This window comes from Staurois parvus, unplaced genomic scaffold (genome assembly GCF_062004578.1).
Source record: "Staurois parvus isolate SC_StPar_1 unplaced genomic scaffold, SC_StPar_1.0 ptg000186l, whole genome shotgun sequence".
Taxonomy (NCBI): Eukaryota; Metazoa; Chordata; class Amphibia; order Anura; family Ranidae; genus Staurois; species Staurois parvus.
Genome location: NW_028317982.1, coordinates 5,555,348 through 5,576,345, shown reverse-complemented (window position 1 = coordinate 5,576,345; position 20,998 = coordinate 5,555,348). Strand labels below are relative to the sequence as shown.

The 20,998-nt window shown below is 39.3% G+C and overlaps 1 protein-coding gene across 2 annotated transcripts in view; it reads left to right on the top strand.

Moving 5' to 3' along the window:
• The window catches only part of RAB28 (RAB28, member RAS oncogene family), a 170,625-nt gene that overhangs the window by 65,541 nt on the left and 84,086 nt on the right, over nt 1-20,998 (top strand). For both annotated transcript variants that reach the window (XM_089677416.1, XM_089677415.1), the window contains exon 4: nt 9,324-9,453. In XM_089677416.1, coding sequence (XP_089533542.1) covers nt 9,324-9,453 — 130 coding nt within the window. The remainder of the gene's footprint in view (nt 1-9,323; nt 9,454-20,998) is intronic.

Below are 20,998 nucleotides of genomic sequence, written 5' to 3'. Positions count from 1 at the left end.
ATTATGTAAATTATTTCTGTCTTACACTTTTTGAATAAAATTAGAACACTGCATTGCCAGCCTATTGGTCAAGCAGTTAAAGAAACATAATTACTTAACAGACTTCCTGCCCATGTTTGCAGTGTGAATAGGACTATTCAAAGGACCTGTTTAAGGAATTAATTACTTTTCAAATGAAGTTGAGTTTTTTTTTTTTTTATTAATATGCATATTCTATATATGCCAAGATATGGAATGGAAACATAATGTGATTCACATGTGGAGGGTTTAATTTGGACAAGATGGAATAAATGCATTAATGTTTAAGCTACTCAAGAAAAGATGTATTATATCCAGCTTTTATTTTATTTTGTTTACTTTAACACAGCAGTGATGATTTTTCAGGTTTAATTAATTAAGGTAGTAGGCAGTGATTACCATATTTTTTGGAATATATTTTCCTACAATCTGACATACAGTTAGGCGAGTCCTAAGAGACTGGTTGAGACTGATTTCCTCCCTTTTTGTATGAAGAAGGTTGTCTGCTTTCACAAACTTTCATTTTGTCACAAGAGCTTTTAATATTAATTTACACCTTTTACCCTAGAAAATAATACTAATACTAAAAATAATAATAAAATAGTATATGTCCTTTCTGGCTTATAGCATATTTAAAAATAATTTTATAATTTTATCACTTATTTTCCCTTTGCAATTCTTTATGTATGGAAAAAAAATTGCTCTGTTCACCTTAAAACAAACAAAGAAACCAAACTAAAAAAAATCCCTCAAACGTTTGCTGCAATACCCATCTTCATTCCAGTGCTTTTCCCCTGCAGAATATCCTTTCTGTCTTGCTGTCACTAGTCTTTCAGTTGAATAATGGACAGTGTCATCAAACTCACTTTTTGAGGGCACTGGGGGGTACATCATCACACTGCATGTACCTATAGTATTCCTGGATGAAGCAGTGCTCATATAAATTGCATGAGAAACAGCAGCTTCTGAAGAAGATGAAATAGAACCTATGATGTCATTGGACTGGACCAAAGAATGCTAGAAAAAAAGTGGGCTTTAGGGAGTAGAACTGATTTAAAGTGCAGAATTATACAGCTTGTCTGAGCTTTCAGAAAACAGGGGCAGAGAGCAGAAACTACACTGCGGAGCAGTGGAGAGCTCTGAGAGCTGATTGGTGGGAAGGGATCTTGCATTCCTGCAGTTCTTTTTTAAGACAAACCTAAACCTGTACTTGTTAAGTCTCTTCAGTCCTGCTGTGATATACAAACTTCCTGGAGAAGCTCACGGAAGCCTCCAGGGTGTCTATAGGTAGGGCCTCCATCTGGTACTTCTGAAGAGAGGCTGCTGCTTCGGCACCATTTACACCTTAGCATTTGGTTAGACTAGGATCATACCATTGCATTTCTGCTTTCATGTGTTTTTTTTTTTAACATGTTTTAAATAAGTGTTGATGCACACCTATTGACACGCAATTTGAAAGTGTTTTTCATGTTAGCCAACAAGAAAGATATTTGCGCTGTGACATCATTAGTTGTCCACTCTTTGATAGCTGCTTCCTGGATTCCTTGTGGTATGTATTGGTGCGCACAGGAGCAATGGAAGTGATATCTGCTTTTATTGCAATTTGTTCATCAGCGACAGCAACTACAGTAGCTTTGCTTGAAGAAGAGGAGATGGAGAAGGTGAAGTGAGGATGTTAGATCCACTCAGTGATCACTAATCGCTGTGAACCTCCCTAATGAGCATTTGAGCAGCAGTAACGCCCTCTCTTGCAGCTTGTCAGACGTTGTGTGTGAACACATGGTGGTTATTAAGGGAATGACTTATCTGTTATCGGGAGATAAAAAGCACGTAAAATGCATCACATGCATTGCCATTTACTTCTATAGGCCTCAAACAGCGTACCTAAATGGACCTAAGCTACTTGCAAAAATGAGCCACAGCGCAGTGCACGGATGTATATAGACCTTTGTTGACACATGCGATTTATCCCATTTCGATGCCTGCATTAAAACATGAATGTGTAAATGGGGCACAATACATTTTACATATGTCAATCTGCAACACTGCTGTAGATTTTCACACTGCTCTGCAGGTCTCTGTGTGACACTTCATTTTTGTCACTTTCTATTAAAGTTTAGGAAAAAAAAGGGAAATGGTACCTTGCTGTGGTGCCCCTCCCAGCACCCGCGATCACTCAATGTTTTTCTCGGCGGGTAGCGTGAACCTACCCTAAGTGTAACATAGTAAATTGTAATAGTACACTGTGAAAACTGCTGCCAGTGGAAACTACATTTGCACTTTTAATTTGAATAAACTTTCTTTTCAGTTTCAAGGGAATACAAAGTCTTTATTTTTTTTAATATATGCAAAATAGAGTAAAATGTGAACGTGTTGGATTCAGTTACAAAAATGTGTGAATCTTGAGTGAAGTGAGGTGATTGTAGCCGTATTAGTGCATTTGCGACAGAAACAATTGAGTACTGTCCGTGATACTTTTTTTATATATTTGTTAGTATAGTTATATGTATGTTGGTGAAAATAAAAAAGGTATCACGGACAGTGCTCAATTGTTTCTGAATCTTGAGTGAAAGTATGAAAAAACATTTATAGACTGTGATGGTCCTATTTTTTTTTTTTATACATATTTTTATTTAAAACCTATAAACATTATCCAGTTTGTGGAAGAGGAAAAATAAACATATGATATGAAAAAAGCTCCGATACAGGTGCTGAAAAAACCCTGGCCATGTCACTTTCGGTTCCGGCCATTTTTTTTTTTTTTTTTTAAAGCACTAGATCAATGCTTTTTTTGATCTAATGCTTTACATTGCAGAGGAGAGATGTGGGGTCTTATTGACCCCATAGCTCTCCATAGAGAGGACCTGTCACTAATTATTTCTATCACAGGGGATGCATGCATTCCTTGTGATAAGAATAAAAGTGATAAAATTTTTTTTTAAAGGGACAGTGCAAAAAAAAAAAAAGTTTAACGTGCCCCCATGCTGGCACGTAGTGGTGAATGCATACATAGGCCATGTCCACATATGTAAACTGTGTTCAAACCACACAGGTGAGGTATCGCCACGAATGTCGGAGCAAGAGCAATAATTCTCGCACTAGACCTCCTCTCTAATATTACACTGCTAAACTGTAGACCTTTATAAAGCATCACCCATGGAGATTTTTAAGTACCGCAGTTTGATGCCGATCCACGAGCGTGCGCAATTTTAAAGCGTGACATGTTGGGTATCTATTTACTGGCCATAACATATTCTTTCATATTTTACAAAGAACTTGGGTTATATATTGTTTTTTTTATCAAAGTGTATTTTTTTTTTAAAAAATATTGATTTTTAAAAACTGCACGTTTCGGTTTTCGGCCAATGCATTTTAAATTTTCGTTTTCGGTTTTGGCACCAGAATTTTAATTTCAGTGCACCACTAAAAAAAATTATCTAGACTGAAAAAAAAAAAACCAAGAAAAACATTTGGCTCAATACTGTGTGTAAACAGAAACACACATTGGCCCTCTTGATGTTTGCTAAGCAAGCACTGACCTAGTCCTTAGTCATGGCAATATGAGGTGTTGGCTGAGAGGTCTCAGATTCTGTGAATATTAGGCCTCATTCACGCAGGGTGTTTTTGCAACTACGCTTAGGGGCATCAGGTGTTTTTTTCTTTTTTTCCTTTTTTCCTTTTTTTTTTTTCTTTTTTTTTACTGCTTCTAATTTGCCCTTACATAGAAACATAGAAAAGTGACGGCAGAAAAAGACAGAGTGGTCCATCAATTCTGCCCGTTTTTGTGTGTGTGTGTTTTTTTTTTGGGGGGGGGGGGTTTGTTTTGTTTTTGTTAACTTTTTTGTCTGAGTATAGATCTATGCTTGTCCCAAGCATGTTTGAAGCTTTTGACTGGCTCACTACCTCTGCTGGACGTTTATTCCAAGCATCAACTACTCTTTCAGTAAAATAGTACTTTCTGAGATTTGTTTTGAACTTTCCTCCAGTTAGTTTAAGGTCACGTTCCCGTGTTTTTGGTTTCGGTTTCGTGTTGAAAATACTGCCCTCCTGAACCTTATTCACCCCCTTGATGTATTTAAAGGTTTCAATCATGTCTCCCCTTCTTTCCTACAGACATGACTGTACACGTTAAGTTCCTGAAGTCGCTCTTGATATGTTTTATCCCCCAGACCTTTCACCATTTTTGTTACCCGTCTCTGGACTCCTATCTTATCAATATCTTTTTGTAAGTGATTAGGACCTCCTTCCCCCAGCTGGTGATCCCTCTAGTGATGCATCCTAGAATTCTATTTGCTTTCCCCACTGCTTGGCCACTCTGTTTGCTCAGTACCCCCGAGTCCTTTTCCTCTGTAGTGCTGGCCAACACTGTACCCCCAATGTTGTACTCTCTCAAGGGATTATTTCCCTAGGTGCATTATTTTACATTTAGAAACACTGAACTCAAATTTCCACCTTTTTGACCAATCTTCCAGCAATGCAGAATCATGTTCCAGACACCTTGGATATCAATCCTATTGCATACTTTATGTCATCAGCAAAGAGACATACCTTATCCAACAAACCTTTAGTTATATCACTTACATATAGATTAAATAGAACAAGACCTAGTACAGAGCCTTTTGTGGTACACCACTAGTGACTGATCTCTGTTCTGAGTGAATTCCATTTACAACCACACTCTGGTATCTATCCTTTAGCCATCTACATATCCACTGAACCACCCAAGGGCTAAGTCCTAGCTTGTACAACTTTTTTATTAGATCATTATGTGGAACTGTATCAAATGCCTTGCTGAAATCAAGATGTGCTATGTCCTCAGCACCACCCTGGTTCAAAACATTGGTAATCTAGTAAAAAAAATCCAATCAGAATAGTCTGACATGATCTGCCCTCGGTAAAGCCATGCTGCTTTGGATCCATCAAGTTGTGTGTTAAGTGATCAATGATCCTTCTTTTCAGAAGAGATTCCACTAACTTTACTACAACCGATGTTAAATTCACTGGCCTGTGATTGCCAGCTTCTACCTGGCTGCCATTCTTGTTAATAGGCACAATATTAGTTGCCAGTCGTGAGGAACTTCTCCTGTTCGAAGAGATTGATCAAAAAGATCAGTTAATGGTCCAACAACTATACCTCGAAATTCTCTTAGAACTCTGTTAAGTGTTGTGCCCAGTTTTCATTTTAGTGATCTCATTGTATTTTTTCTATCACTAATGTACCTAAAAAAAGGTTTTATCTCTTTTCTTAATAGATTTAGCAATTTCCTCCTCTTTCTGTGATGTGGCAGCACTGATAATGTGTTTGGCCTCCTTTTGTCTATTCTTCTACTCTTCTCTGTCAGCTACACCCCCTATATCTTTTTAGTGAACCATATTGTTTTTTTCTTCCATTTTATTTTTACTAACTTGCCTGGTATATAATCTAGTTGCCTCCAGGATGGTAGACTTTAAGTGCACATTGATTACTTACTCCTGTCATTTTGCTCCAACCTTTCAACTAATTTTTTAAAAATTCACCCATTTCAGCAAAATTCGTCTTTTTAAATCTAAAACTTTTGTTTTTGTATATGATTTTTCAGTTCTTATTTTTATGTTATTCTTATTTTAATATCAAACTAAAGACATTGGTGATTACTAGAACCCAAATTTTCTCCCACTTCATAATTAGACAGTCGATCCCCACTTGTCAATACAAGGTCTAGAATATGATTGCCTTGGGTTGGACTTTTTACTAACCGGTTTAGAGAGAGCCCATTCAGTGATTCCATTACATCCCTGCTCCTGCTTATAATAGCAGTTTGAGAATTCCAGTTAATATCAGGCATGAAGTCACCCATACTCAAGACCTCCCCCTTCATTGCCATTTGAGTTGTCTCGTCTATCAATAAGTTATCATAATCTTCAATCTGTCCTGTGGGTCTGTATATTACACCAATTCTAAGGGAAGATCCTTCTCTGGTTGAATGGGAGACCCAGAATTAAGTGTTTTTTGAATAAATGTTAGCCTTATGCTATTTTTGACATATATGGCAACTCCACCTCTTCTCTTCCCTACTCTTTTTCCTGTATAGTGTATACTCTGGTATAGTTATTTCCCAGTCATTTGAATCCTTGAACCACATCTCTTCTGTACAACTTAATGTCAGCCCACATGATAGCATCATAACTAACATAACCAAAACCTTCAGCTTTGCATCAATCCTTTAACCAAACATTAAACTCTGCTATACAAAGCCTTCCATGATATCCTATGTGTCCATGAACACATAGACTTTTAGTAGCAGTAGCGTTTACTAGCAGGAAAAAAAAACTCAGCGCCAATGCGTCCAGTAGCAGCAGTGTTTTGGCAGAATAAAATGCTTGACGTGCGTAAATGCGGATAAACGTGTGGCAACGCTAGGTGTGTTTAGTGGTTGTGCTTTAATTCATTTCAATGGCCAGAAAAAAAATTATTATTATGGTCAATTGAATTAATGCCAGGCATTATTTTTCTGCCAAAGCGCTGGAGCCAAGAGAAGGACCAATTTTTAAAACCTCCTGTGTGCATGAGGCTAAAATATGTGTGTGTGTGTGTATATATATATATATATGTGTGTGTGTATATGTACACACATACACAGACGTACCTTGGTTTAATGCGTTCTCCTTAAACCGAAACGCGGTTTCCCATAGGAATGCATTGAAAACCAATTAATCCGTTCCAGAGGTCAGAAAAAAGTAAAAAAAAAAGAGTCTTTTATCTGTTCAAAACTCTTTAGAGTTTTTAAAGATGCATCTTTAGATGCATTTTAAAGGCAAAAATACTGTACAGGGACATGATTAAAAATTTCCAGAATGACTCCAAAACTCGATGCAAAAACTGCTCCAACACCTACACACTCGATGCCACGTGCTACCCACAGACTCCAGCATGCACGGGGCTGGCGCTATAAATATCTCAGGCGCAATTCATCGTGGGGAAACTTTCTTCGTATTGCGAAAAAAATTCATGAATGCATTGCAAAAAAGATTTGTAAACTGAGGCATTATTTTCAATGGATTTTCATTCGTATACCAAAAATTAAGTTAACCGAGGCGTTCCTAAACCGAGGTACGCCTGTGTGTGTGTGTGTATGTATGTGTGTGTGTGTGTGTATGTATGTATGTGTGTGTGTGTGTGTGTATGTATGTATGTATATGTGTGTGTGTGTGTGTGTGTGTGTATGTATATATGTACAGTCATGGCCGAAATTGTTGGCACCCTTGATATTTCTCCAGGAAATCATGTATTTCTCACGAAACGTATTGCATTAACACATGTTTTGCTATACACATGTTTATTCCCTTTGTGTGTATTGGGACAAAACAAAAAAAGGGAGGAAAGAAAGCAAATTCGACATAATGTCACACAAACCTCCAAAAATGGGCTGGACAAAAGTATTGGCACCCTTTCACAACTGCGGATAAATAAGAATGTTACAAGCATGTGATGCTCCTGTAAACTCACCTGGGGCAAGTAACAGGTGTGGGCAATATAGAAATCACACCTGAAAGCAGATAAAAAGGAGAGACGTTCACTTAACCTTTGCATTGTGTGTCTGTCTGTGCCACACTAAGCATGGACAACAGAAAGAGGAGACGAGAACTGTCTGAGGACCTGAGAACCAAAATTGTGGCAAAATATCAACAATCTCAAGGTTACAAGTCCATCTCCAGAGAACTAGATTTGCCTTTGTCCACAGTGCGCAACATTATCAAGAAGTTTGCAACCCATGGCACTGTAGCTAATCTCCCTGGTCGTGGACGGATGAGGAAAATTGATGAAAGATTGCAACGCAGAATAGTCCGGATGGTGGATAAGCAGCCCCAAACATGTTCCAAAGACATTCAAGCTGTCCTGCAGGCTCAGGGAGCATCAGTGTCAGCGCGAACTATCCGTCGACATTTAAATGAAATGAAACGCTATGGCAGGAGACCCAGGAGGACCCCACTGCTGACACAGAGACATAAAAAAGCAAGACTACAGTTTGCCAAAATGTACTTGAGTAAGCCAAAAGCCTTCTGGGAAAACGTCTTGTGGACAGATGAGACCAAGATAGAGCTTTTCGGTAAAGCACATCATTCTACTGTTTACCGAAAACGGAATGAGGCCTACAAAGAACAAAACACAGTACCTACGGTAAAATATGGTGGAGGTTCAATGATGTTTTGGGGTTGTTTTGCTGCCTCTGGCACTGGGTGCCTTGACTGTGTGCAAGGCATCATGAAATCTGAGGATTACCAAAGGATTTTGGGTCGCACTGTAGGGCCCAGTGTCAGAAAGCTGGGTTTGCGTCCAAGATCCTGGGTCTTCCAGCAGGACAATGACCCCAAACATACGTCAAAAAGCACTCAGAAATGGATGGCAAAGAAGCGCTGGAGAGTTCTGAAGTGGCCAGCAATGAGCCCAGATCTAAATCCCATTGAACACCTGTGGAGAGATCTTAAAATTGCTGTTGGGAAAAGGTGTCCTTCCAATAAGAGAGACCTGGAGCTGTTTGCAAAGGAAGAGTGGTCCAAAATTCCGGGTGAGAGGTGTCAGAAGCTTATTGATGGTTATAGGAAGCGACTGATTTCAGTTATGTTTTCCAAAGGGTGTGCAACCAAATATTAAGTTAAGGGTGCCAATACTTTTGTCCAGCCCATTTTTGGGGTTTTGTGTGACATTATGTCATATTTGCTTTTCTGCCTCTGTTTTATATTTGTTCCAATACATACAAAGGGAATAAACATGTGTATAGCAAAACATGTGTTAATGCAATACCTTTTTTGTGTGAAATACTTGATTTTCAGGAAAAATATCAAGGGTGCCAACAATTTCGGCCATGACTGTATGTGTATATATATATATATATATATATATATATATATATATATATATAAATACAATTTATGGAGATCGCTAAGAGTAGCAGCAAACCTGTCTCCCTTTGAAGCAACTCTGTTTGAGAGGCAAAAGCTACAGTTCCACTTCAATATCTGTTCTGCAGAATGATCATGTTATTGAGCAGTCATGCTGTTATCTTTGTTGAAATAATTATCTTGCTCTAAGCATGCATTTTTTTCCCAGTGCCACCTACAGATAACCTCAGCTAATCCCCATAGTGTAGCTCAATATTAATATTTGTCATAAGATCTAAACATGCCTGTCATTAGTTTTTGTCTTACAGGTAAACATTGCGCTGACAGCTGTTCATGTTTTACATGTGCTAATTGTTAGATGAGTTGCATATCCTGGGAATTTTGTATTGTAGAATAAATAACATTGTAATGTCTCCTTCTCTCAGGGAGTTTTATTGGTATACGATATCACCAACTACCAAAGTTTTGAGAACTTAGAAGATTGGTTTTCCATGGTAAAGAAGGTGAACGAAGAGTCCGAAACACAGACGTTTGTAGCCCTAGTAGGCAACAAAAGTGAGTCTTAAATTTCTTTAACAGATATTCTTAGTAATAAATGTCCACTTGGGTCAAGCCTGGTTATTTATGATGGGAGGTGCTTATGAAGATGGTGGAGATTTATTCACAAAGTGCTGCATATGTAGAAAAAAGACCACAGCATCGCCCTGCATAACTAACCAGCAATTCAATTAACTGTGCAAACTGTGAGATGTACTCTTTGTACTCATTTTACCCATAGTTTGGGTAATCTTTACAAAATGAAACTTAAGCACATTCACTAATCCGGTATAAGAAAAAAAAAAACCTGTATTTTTGCTTGCACATGATTAGATGGTGGAAATCAGCAGAGCTTCACCACAATTCACTAAGGAAAATGATACAACTGCACTCGCAAGTGCACAGCCTATTTGACTTTTGTAAATCAACCCCAATTTGTCTTACTTGTGGTACAATTATATGATTTTTTTCATGAATTTGAAGCACCTTGGCACATGTAAATCTACTGTCACTGGTCCTGATATCATTTTTGTATTTGTATAACTATGCTGTGTAAATTATCACATATGTTTATTGCACGAGCAAGCATTTTTATATTGTATGGGCTGGATTATACATCTCCCTGTTAGTATGGAACTGCTTACAGAAGACATACAGTGGGGCAAAAAGTATTTAGTCAGCCACCAATTGTGCAAGTTCTCCCACTTAAAAAGATGAGAGAGGCCTGTAATTGGCATCATAGGTAGACCTCAACTATGAGAGACAAAATGAGAAAAAAAATCCAGACAATCACATTGGCTGATTTGGAAAGAATTTATTTGCAAATTATGGTGGAAAAGAAGTATTTGGTCACCTACAAACAAGCAAGATTTCTGGCTCTCACAGACCTGTACCTTCTTCTTTAAGAGGCTCCTCTGTCCTGCACTCATTATCTGTATCAATGGCACCTGTGGAAAAAATACAATAAAGTCCACCAAAGTGAAATAAAGTCTCTAAAAGTGACGTTCAAATCAATTGTAAATAATCATAATCCCATGCAAATCCTAAAAGAAGCCATCGTTGTGAAAAAATCCATGCCACGAAGTCCACACACTTCTTAGCAGAAAGATCGCAGGCAAATGAGATCAAATGAGCTCCGCTGACACACAGCCGTACACCTGGAGATATCCCTTAAATCTTTGAGGCTCCTATGCTGTCATCACATTTGTCCTATGGCTCCGCCAAATTGTTTCCTTTTCCGCTCCACATCAGCATCACACATGGTAAGTATTTATATATAAAAGATGAAGAACAGAACCTCATAGTGCAACCAATAAAAAGCAAGATAACATTTATGCGATAACTCGCATTGACAGAAACAAAGAAGGTGTTGACGGAACATTCACTGGCGTGCACTATAACATCACTGGCCACAGGCTCCACCCAACGCGTTTACACATAACCATCGACATAAGGAAAAGAAGATCTATGAGGTTCTGTTCTTCCTCTTTTATATAAATACTTGCCATTTGTGATGCTGATGTGGAGCAGAAAGGAACCATGATATCTCATGGTGTGTGGCTGTGTGTCAGCTAAGCTCATTTGATATCATTTGCCTTCGATCCAATCTTTCTGGTAAGACGTGCGTGTATCCTGGTGGTGTGAATTTTTTCATAACAGTGGCTTCTTTCTGCATTTGCATGAGATTCTGATTATTTATTACAGGTACTTCTATAGCACCGTCAATTTATACAGTGCTTTATAATATACAGTTTATTGTACATTCACATCAGTCCCTGCCCTCAAGGAGCTCACATTCTAAGGTCCCCAACTCACATTCATACATACCAGTACACATATTAGGGCCAATTTAGACAGAATCAAATGAACCTACCTTTAGAGTGTGGGAGGAAACCTGAGTACCGAAGGAAACCCACACAGGTGCAGGGAGAACATTTTATTTACAATTGATTTGAACATCATTTTTAGAGACTTTATTTCACTTTGGTGGACATTATTGGATATTTTCCACATCTATATATTTGTTGATGGTTTGAATATTATATTTAAAGAGGTAGCTCACCTTTCTTTGAGTATTGTCACGTTTATGGACGATTTCTGGCTGACAAACTGAAAATAAAGGTTTAACACTGCAATTGCAGGACACAATCACTGTGCTTTAAAGTATCCGTTCTGACAAAATTTATTATTACATTCTATTCTATGCAGAAGATACAAAGGGGGTAGTGTGAGATGTTATTAAAAATTAGCAAATAGAATAATGCCACATTTCATATGTCATAGACTATGCCTAACAGTTGTGAAACTAAGGCTTGTCATACATTATACAATTTTATGGAGAAATTTGCTTTAGATTTACCAAAAAACATATAATATGAGGTCCAACCTAAACAACGCTTTCAATTGTATCCAATTAGGCAGGACCTTGCACTACATGGTTGAAGGTAAATCTAAAGGAAATAGGGCAGAAAATTGTATAGTGTATGGCCAGCTTAAAACCTTAAAGGAGGGAGAGAGAGAGCATCTAGTTCTGTTGTGTCTGTGTCTTACGTGAAGGGCACAGAGCACAATTATTATTATACAGGATTTATATAGCGCCAACAGTTTGCTCAGTGCTTTACAATATAATGGGAGACAATACAGCAACAATACAGTTCAATACAAGAGGGCTAGGAGGGCCCTGCTCCTTGGAGCTTACAATCTAAGAGAGACAATTCAACAATGCAAGCAAGATGGAGTCTCTTGTGATTACATGAACAATACAGTGAAAGTCCATGTCAGTCACGTATATTTTGTATCCAGATATTGTTTGTAGCTGTCATTTCCTGTATACATTTATCACAGAATTTTGTTTTTATATATTTTTTTTTTTTAATGTAGCTTGTGTAAATACCTGAATTCCATTCCCTTGTTATCCACTATACAGCAGCACTCAGACTGGAAGAGGGAGAGGTAGCAGTTGATGTCATTTGGATGTTTTACTTGCCCATATGTGCTGACCAGGAATATGCCCCACAAAAGAGATGGTTAGCAGAGCAGGGAAGCATTAGAACGTCAGTGAGGTTTTTATTGCTGTCTCTGTCTTTGCTTTCCTATCCCTATCCCCTTTTTGTATTGGTGTCACAGGGATAAAAAGTAAGGAAAACAGACCACAATAAAAATCTGAAAATTTTTTTTGAAAAAGGAAATAAAAATAAACATTTTTTTGCTGGATTTCAGTTTTACGCATAATATGGGTGGACCCTGAATAGTCGGTGTGCAAGGATAGCTTTTAGAACATCATATGTTTGAAAAATATCCACCGCTTAATCTTCTTTTTGTGTTCTTAAGTAACACTGTCTGCTTTGCCTGTTCACTCTCTACAATGATTCCTAAAGTGTCAAACCCACATTCTCAGCGGAGATATTATAAACAGATATTAACCCAGGATGTATGGGAGCTGCACTCTTGTTGATTTATAGCGCCTTTGATAGTCCAAGGGCCAGCGGTTATCTTCAGCCTCTAGTGAGGGTAGGAATTATCAGGCACCAGTGTACCCCGGATGGATGAATTATTTCAACCTAGAGATATTAACCAGAACCCTTCCACAGCTCCCTAATACGGACTAATAAGTCAGCTTTTTAAACAGCCTTCCTGACAGATATGGGCAGGAGGAGTGTGTGTCGACCCTAATTAAGAATGTTGACTCTATGTATGCTGTAGCTGTGATTAATTGTCCTAGTATGGCTATCTCTCTGAGAAAAGTGATGGGCTGTTACAGCGTGAAGTTTAAAGGTTACATGTTAATGTACTTTTTAACTGGTCTTCCTAGCTTTCAGCCATGATCTACGAGTGTTATAACACTCCTCTCAGAAAGCCATTTTTTTATCACTGGAATAGATTCTTTGTTATACTTTTTTTTAAATAAATACCAGCCCACTTTTTATTTCTTCTGATTCCCTTCAATACTTCTCTTTTCATATATATTATCTTGGTGGTAATATTTATTTTATAAATGACTGATTGATTAAAGATTTATAGTTGAAGATATGCAAAGTTAGGTGAATTAAAGTAACACTACCCTTCCAATACCCCCCACCATCCTCTAAGGTGCCAAAAGCAAAAAACAAATTCAGAAGCCCCAGATACATACATCTAAATCTGTTGTCATGTAATACGCTGGGTCTTGAGTCTCCTGTGTTCTGGACTGAAGAGTGGTAGGGTCTTTCTTCCAGTGTGTGTGTTGCTGCCTGGAGGAAGTGGACGTTTACCATTGGCTGTCCAGCAGCAGGTTCTCTCAGGCTCCAGAAGACTGTAGCAGCATGATGAAGCCACTGGCGCAGACATGCATAGTAACCAATCGACTTCCCGGTTTTATTGTCAAAGCTTAATAGTACAAGCTGAAGTTAGAAGCTGATTAGTTACCATGCACAGCTGTACCAGATTCTGTATGCACCAGTTTAAGTAAATCTCCCCCCCCCCCACCACTATGTGGCTGCTAACTGTCAAGCCTGCCTGTCACTGCCGGCTTCAGTCCACACCAGGGGCGGACTGACAACTTGTGGGGCCCCCGGGCAATAGGGGATCATGGGGCCCGTGTCCTTGCCCAAACTCAAAGCCTATGAAAAAGGTACCAGGGGCATCTCATGGGGCCCCCTACTGACTCCAGGCCCTCGGGCAGTACCCGAGTTTCCAAATTGTCAGCTCGGCCCTGGTCCACACCAAGGATCAGGGACTTTTGATCACGATGTCAGTTATAACAGTGATCATGTTAAAGCTTAAAGTGGTTGTAAAGGCTAAAGATTTTTTACCTTCATGTACACCTTCTGTGTGCTGATCACCCAAACAGCCCCCTAATACTCACCTGAGCCCCTCCCGATCCAGTGTTGTGCATGGGAGCCTTGGCTGCCCTGGGTCTCTCTTTCTCTCTTCATTGGCTAAGAACAGCAGCAGAAGCCATTGGCTGTCAATCACAGCCAGTGAGAAAAGAGCGGGGGGTGGGGCTGAGACGTGGCTGTATGGGGGAGATTTACTAAAACTGTTGCACTGAAAATTTGGTGCAGCTGTGCATGGTAGCCAATCAGCTTCTAACTTCAGCTTGTTCAACTAACCTTTGTCAATAAAACCTGGAAGCTGATTGGTTTCTCTGCAGAGTTGCACCAGATTTTACACTCTCCAGTTTTAGTAAACAACCCCCTATGTGTCTTATGGTTGCATAGATTGGGGCTCGGGAGCGAGTATGCACCAGTGCCCCCCTAGCAAGTGGCTTGCTCTAGGGGCACTCGGCAGGGAAGAGGAGCCAGGAGCATCGGCTGGACACCCCAGAAGAGGAGGATCAGGGCTGCTCTAAGCAAAAACCACTACACAAAGCATGTCAGTATAACATGTTTGTTATTTAAAAAACAAATATCACTTTAAAGCTTTATGCAACAATAATGGTTTCTGCTTGCAGAGGCCACGGCAGCATGTGGGGTGGCATTGTACCTCTGTTTAATACTGTAATTGTCTGCCAGACAATTTTAAAAACAGTGAAGGGTATTTATTAAAACAGTGTACCAAATACAATCCTTACATTGTGCTTTAACCACTTGCCCTCCAGAGGATTTACCCCCCTTCCTGACCAGGACATTTTTTCGCTGCGTTACTTTAAGTAACAATTGTGTGGTCATGCAGCGCTGCACCCAAATGAAATGAATGCCCTTTTTTTCCGCACAAATAGAGCTTTCTTCCAGTGGTATTTGATTGCCTGTGCATTTTTATTTTTTGTGCTATGAAAAAAAAAAGCCAATTTTGAGAAAAAAAAAATATTTTAGACTTTTTGCTATTAAACATGTCCAGTAAAAAAAATGTAAAAAACACAATTGCGTCATACATTTTGGCCAAAATGTATTCTGCTACATGTCTCTGTGAAAAAAGAAAAATCCCAATATGTGAACGTTATAGCGTTTATGGTGGTATAGATACTGGAATTTTTAAATTATTATTTTTTACTAGCAATGGTGGCAATCAGCAACTTATAGCGGGACTGCGGCGGGCATTCTGACACTGGGGGGAACTGAATTGGTGTCACTGACATCCCCAGTGATACCAATAGAGTGATCAGTGCTAATAAAAAAACTGTACTAATGGCACTGGTCAAGAAGGGGTTAACATGTGGGGCGATCAAAGGATTAACTATGTGCTGTTATACTGTGGACTGTGTTAGTGCTTTCAACTGTAAACACACTGCTTTGTAGGACTGTGCTATGCAGAACCATGTAAAGCAGTGTGCAGGAGCTGACAGGGAAGAGAACTGTATTGTTTACAAGTTCTCTCCCTCCGTTGGTAATGCTCTGCGATCACCCGGTGCTGGCGTGTAATCATCAAACGGGACCCATTGACTGACAGTCGAGGTCGCGAATAGTGGCCCGGGTAGGGCACACGTGCGGCTCATGCGCACCCCCTACCCGGAAATGCAAATTCACGTGTATATATATATATATATATATATATATATGTGATTTTGCGCACCCCTGCCGCCCTGTAGCAGTATATCTGCTATAGAGCGGTTACAGAAAAAAACTGCAAACATTTTATAGGTGGGCACATTACACCCTGTTCCAAATTATTCTGCAAATTCTATTTAAGTGTCACAAAGATGAAATATTTTGTTTTTCAGTTTAACTCATGGATGGCATTGTGTCTCAGGGCTCTTTTGATCACTGAAACCAATCTCGGACACCTGTGATTAGATTGGCAGGTGAGCCCAATTTAAGGAAAAACTACTAAAGGAGGGTGTTCCACATTATTAAGCAGAGCACCATTTTCAAGCAATATGGGGAAGAAAAAGGATCTCTCTGCTGCCGAAAAGAGTGAAATAGTTCAATGCCTTGGACGAGGTATGAAAACATTAGATATTTCACGAAATCGTAAGCGTGATCATCGCACTATTAAGAGATTTGTGGCTGATTCAGAGCACAGACGGGTTCGTGCAGATAACGGCACATTGAGGAAGATTTCTGCCAGATCCATGCATCGGATCAAGAGAGCAGCTGCTAAAATACCATTACATAGCAGCAAACAGATATTTGAAGCTGCTGGTGCCTCTGGAGTCCCACGGACATCAAGGTGTAGAGTCCTCCAGAGTCTTGCAACTGTGCATAAACCTTTTATTCGGCCACCACTAACCAATGCTCACAAGCAGAAACAGCTGCATTGGGCAGAAAAATACACGAAGACTAATTTTCAAACAGTCCTGTTCACTGATGAGTGCCGTGCAACCCTGGATGGTCCAGATGGATGGAGTAGTGGATGGTTGGTGGATGGCCACTCTGTTCCAACAAGGCTGCGACGTCAGCAAAGCGGTGGTGGAGTCATGTTTTGGGCCGGAATCATGGGAACAGAGCTGGTCGGCCCCTTTAGGGTCCCCGAAGGTGTAAAGATGACCTCTGCAAAGTATGTGGAGTTTATGACTGACTACTTTCTTCCCTGGTACAGAAGGAAGAACTATGCTTTCCGTAATAAAATCATCTTCATGCATGACAATGCACCACCTCATGCTGCAAAGAATACCTCTGCATCAATGGCTGCTATGGGGATAAAAGGAGAGAAAGTCATGGTGTGGCCTCCATCCTCCCCTGACCTCAATACTATTGAGAACCTTTGGAGCATCCTCAAGCAAAAGAGGGTGGGAGGCAGTTTACATCCAAACAGCAGCTTTGGGAGGCTATTCTGACAAACAAATTCAAGCAGAAACTGTCCAAAAACTCACAAGTTCAATGGATGCAAGACTTGTGAAGCTGCTATCAAAAAAGGGGTCCTATGTTACAATGTAACATGACCTGTTAAAATGTTTAAAAAGTTAAAATGTTGTTAAAAGTTTGATTGAAATAGATTTTGATTTCAGTAAATATGCTGCAAACACAACAAATGACAATTTTCAGTTTTTTACAACCTATAAAGTGTTTTGAAACTTACTGTGCGTATTAATTTGGAACAGTGCATTGTACGTTTTTTATGTTTAAAAAAAATCCTGTTATCATTAGGAGGTTTGTTTAATAAAATGTGAATTGTACTCTTAATAGTTGATAACAGGAGAATTATGCTGACTGTTATTTACATCAATTATTTAGGTAAATGAGAAAAATATAATTTGCATAATAATTTGGAACAGGGTGTAGTTATAGTCAAGATAACTGGTGAATACTAATGCTACTAAATTTGTCCTGGGTATATAGGTGTAGCGCTACCGCCACAGGGGCCACTTGATAATGCTTGTCCCCAGTGCTTACCCTGACCTTGCAAGCCTCCCGACACCTCTGACACTCTGATGTCAGACATATTTCAACAGTGTAGAATAATAATGCAAGAGACATAATTCTTTAGTAACACCTCTATATTAGTCATGTTCAAAAGAGTAGGCTAATGGGTTTTGGATATACAAACCCAGTTAACACATAAAAGCAGAACACTGGTAAAATAGGAATAATCCATTAACAATATTAAACAGGTTATATAGTCATGAGTAGTAAGCTTCAGCTATTTAATTGTAACGCCAGCAGCAAGAGGGGGAAGAACAGGCTTGTTGACTTATCAGCCCCCTCCATGCCACTGGTGCTGCAAGAAGGCATGCAGAGAATTATGTAAATGTATACTCTGGCAAAAATAGATATAAATACCCTAAATTGAAAAACCGTGGCCTTAGAAGAGAAAGGGTCCCTTTAACTAGAGACTGCAACTTTAAGTCCTGCGATGTTTAACGTTCCTGATATGGTGGTATCTGTTGTCTTCTGCTAGCTATGGTGGGGCCCATAAGCATTAGTGAATACTAGTAATACAATGAATTTAAACAGATAATTTGTAGCAAAGGTCTCCTGGTAACTGAGATGTAAAGGTGATGTCATTGGTTGTTAGGACGTTGGCAGCTAGAAAGTCATAAATATGCACAATGAAAACCTGTGGCTTTGTGTGCTAAAAGGCAGGATTGATCCACCTGCTGGCTTGTTTACAATTTTAGGGCACGTTTTAGGGATTTTGCCAAGGTACCCCTGAAAAAGCCTGAAAGCACCCCAAGGTGCCTGGGCACCCTGGTTGAAAATAGCTTCTCTAAAGTGATGACAGAGGTTGGACATCCGCCCACTCACCATTCCTATGGATAGCACGGTCTCCTAGGTTCTTGCTCAGGCTCTTGACTGTTTGCAGGGATGTGCAGGTTTACCACCTGACAGCCTGTCAGTGTGGCAAGCAGAAATGTCTGTGTGAAGACTGGACAGTGACCGTCCCAATGCAGAGAAGCTGATGCGATCCCATTGTGGCATCACCGCTCTGCTGAACTGATGTGCAGAGTCCCACAGCAGTGGACCAGCAGTCTGTCTCTGGAGGAAAACGTCAGTCTGCCTGTATTCAGCTCTAAATTCCACACCGAGAGAGAGACAGACCGTTGCTGTAGAATATATCAACTTTCCCAGCATCCTTCTCATTCTCTAGCTCTCTGGTAGTTGTAGTTCAGTCAGCAATCAGGAATACAGCATGTATTGGTTATAGGACTACAAGTCCCAAGATCCTGCTGTCAGAAAAAACTGAATCCACTCTGCTATCAGGAAGTGATGTAGCAGTCCCAGTACTGGGCACTTGGGGAAAAGGATTAACTATAGTCACATCTGTAAATTTCCCCGAATGCCATATTGATATAGCCGGCACCTGGTTGCATTGGCTTTAATGGCCTTTGGATACAAAATAATAAAGCGTAGGTGGGTGTCTCATATTGTAAAATTGAATAGTTAAAGTGAAAATAAAAGAATTGCTTTTGCAGACTTCTTCTTAAATGTTCCGGCCCTATGAGCTCTCAGCTTGAGCTTCATATGACAAAGACCTGTGATAATCCTGCTGGAGGTCAGGCCCTTGTCTGCCTCCATATGCCCGTCTTCACAGGTTCCCTTTTTTTTTTTTTGAGTTGGTACATGGTGACCTAATTTCCTCAAATATTGCTGTAATAAAAATGCTACATACTATGTAAAATATAATTGCTGTTGAAACGTGAATGTTCTTGTCCCAAATCATGAAGCTAGAAGCTAGTCTCTTCAGCTAGAAAAAGAAGTTAGAGCTTTATAGCATGAAGTGGACAGAATGATTTTTATATTTTAATACAGGATGTTCGGAAAATATCTCCTTCCTGTAAAAGGTGGCAGCAGAGTGTTAATTTGATCGCTGGCATCACGCTGAATTTAGGAACATAACAACACACTGCATTATGTATTCCATTTTAAACACAACATAAACATTCATTTCCATAAACCGCTAAAGAAACTTTGGCGCTTTCATTCATAGACTTAAACTGAAAGAAACGAATGAATTGAGCTCCGTCATGTAACATGGAAAGGTAGAAAGTTGCCATTTTTAAAGGGTGGATCTAGGCGAACAGTTATATACACGCAGGAAACAACTATATTAGAACTGTGTTGTGTTTCCAAAGATTTGTATATTCATGCAGAATTTCACTCACTCAATCAATATTGACTATTGTTAATAGGGATGCACTGAAATTTCGGTGGCCAAAACGTTTCGGACGAAAACACCCCTTTCAGCCTTTGGCCGAAATGAAAAAAAAAGCACCGATACAGGTGCTGAAAAAACCTCACCGCAGCCTGCCTGCCGTCACCGCTTGGTAGTTCTCAGCCTTACCTAAAAGATGAAAGAGAAAGATGGCCACCACTCATCTCTATGACTTTGGAGAACTGGAGCACTGTCACTTCCCGTTCCGGACATTTTTTTTTTCTTTTTTTAAAGCACTAGATCAATGCTTTTTTTGATCTAATGTTTTACATTGCAGAGGAGAGATGTGGGGTCTTATTGAGGACCTGTCACAATTTTTTTCTATCACAGGGGATGCATGCATTCCTTTCGATAAGAATAAAAGTGATTAAAATTTTTTTCAAAGGGACTGTTCAAAAAAAAAAAATTAAATAAATAATAATAAAAAAAAGTTTAAAGTGCCCCCGTCCCCCCGTGCTCTCACGTAGTGGTGAACGCATATGTAAACTGTGTTCAAACCACAGACGTGAGGTATCGCCATGAACCTCAGAGCAAGAGCAATAATTCCCACACTAGACCTCCTCTGTAACTTTACACTTTTAACCTGTAGAAATTTTTAAAGCATCGCCCATGGAGATTTTTAAGTACCGCAGTTTCATGCCATTTCACGAGCGTGCGCAATTTTAAAACGTGACATGTTGGGTATCTATTTACTCGCCGTAAGATCCTCTTTCATATTTTACAAGAAAATTGGGGTATATAATGTTTTATTTGTTTGTTTTTTTAATCGGTGTATTTTTTTTCCAAAAAATACATATTCATTTTTAAAAACTGCGCATTTTGGTTTCAGTTTTCGGCCAAGTGCATTTTGAATTTTAGTTTTCGGCACCAGAATTTTCATTTCGGTTCACCGCTAATTTTTAATCCTTATGCTGCTAGCATTAATAAATAGATAGGAAAGTGTGTTATATTTGCTTGTTTTGAACTTTTTTACATTTCTTTACTGCCTGGTTTCCAGGTCTAGGCAAATAATGTCATACAATACATGCCAGTAGCCTTCAGGAAGGGAGGACGG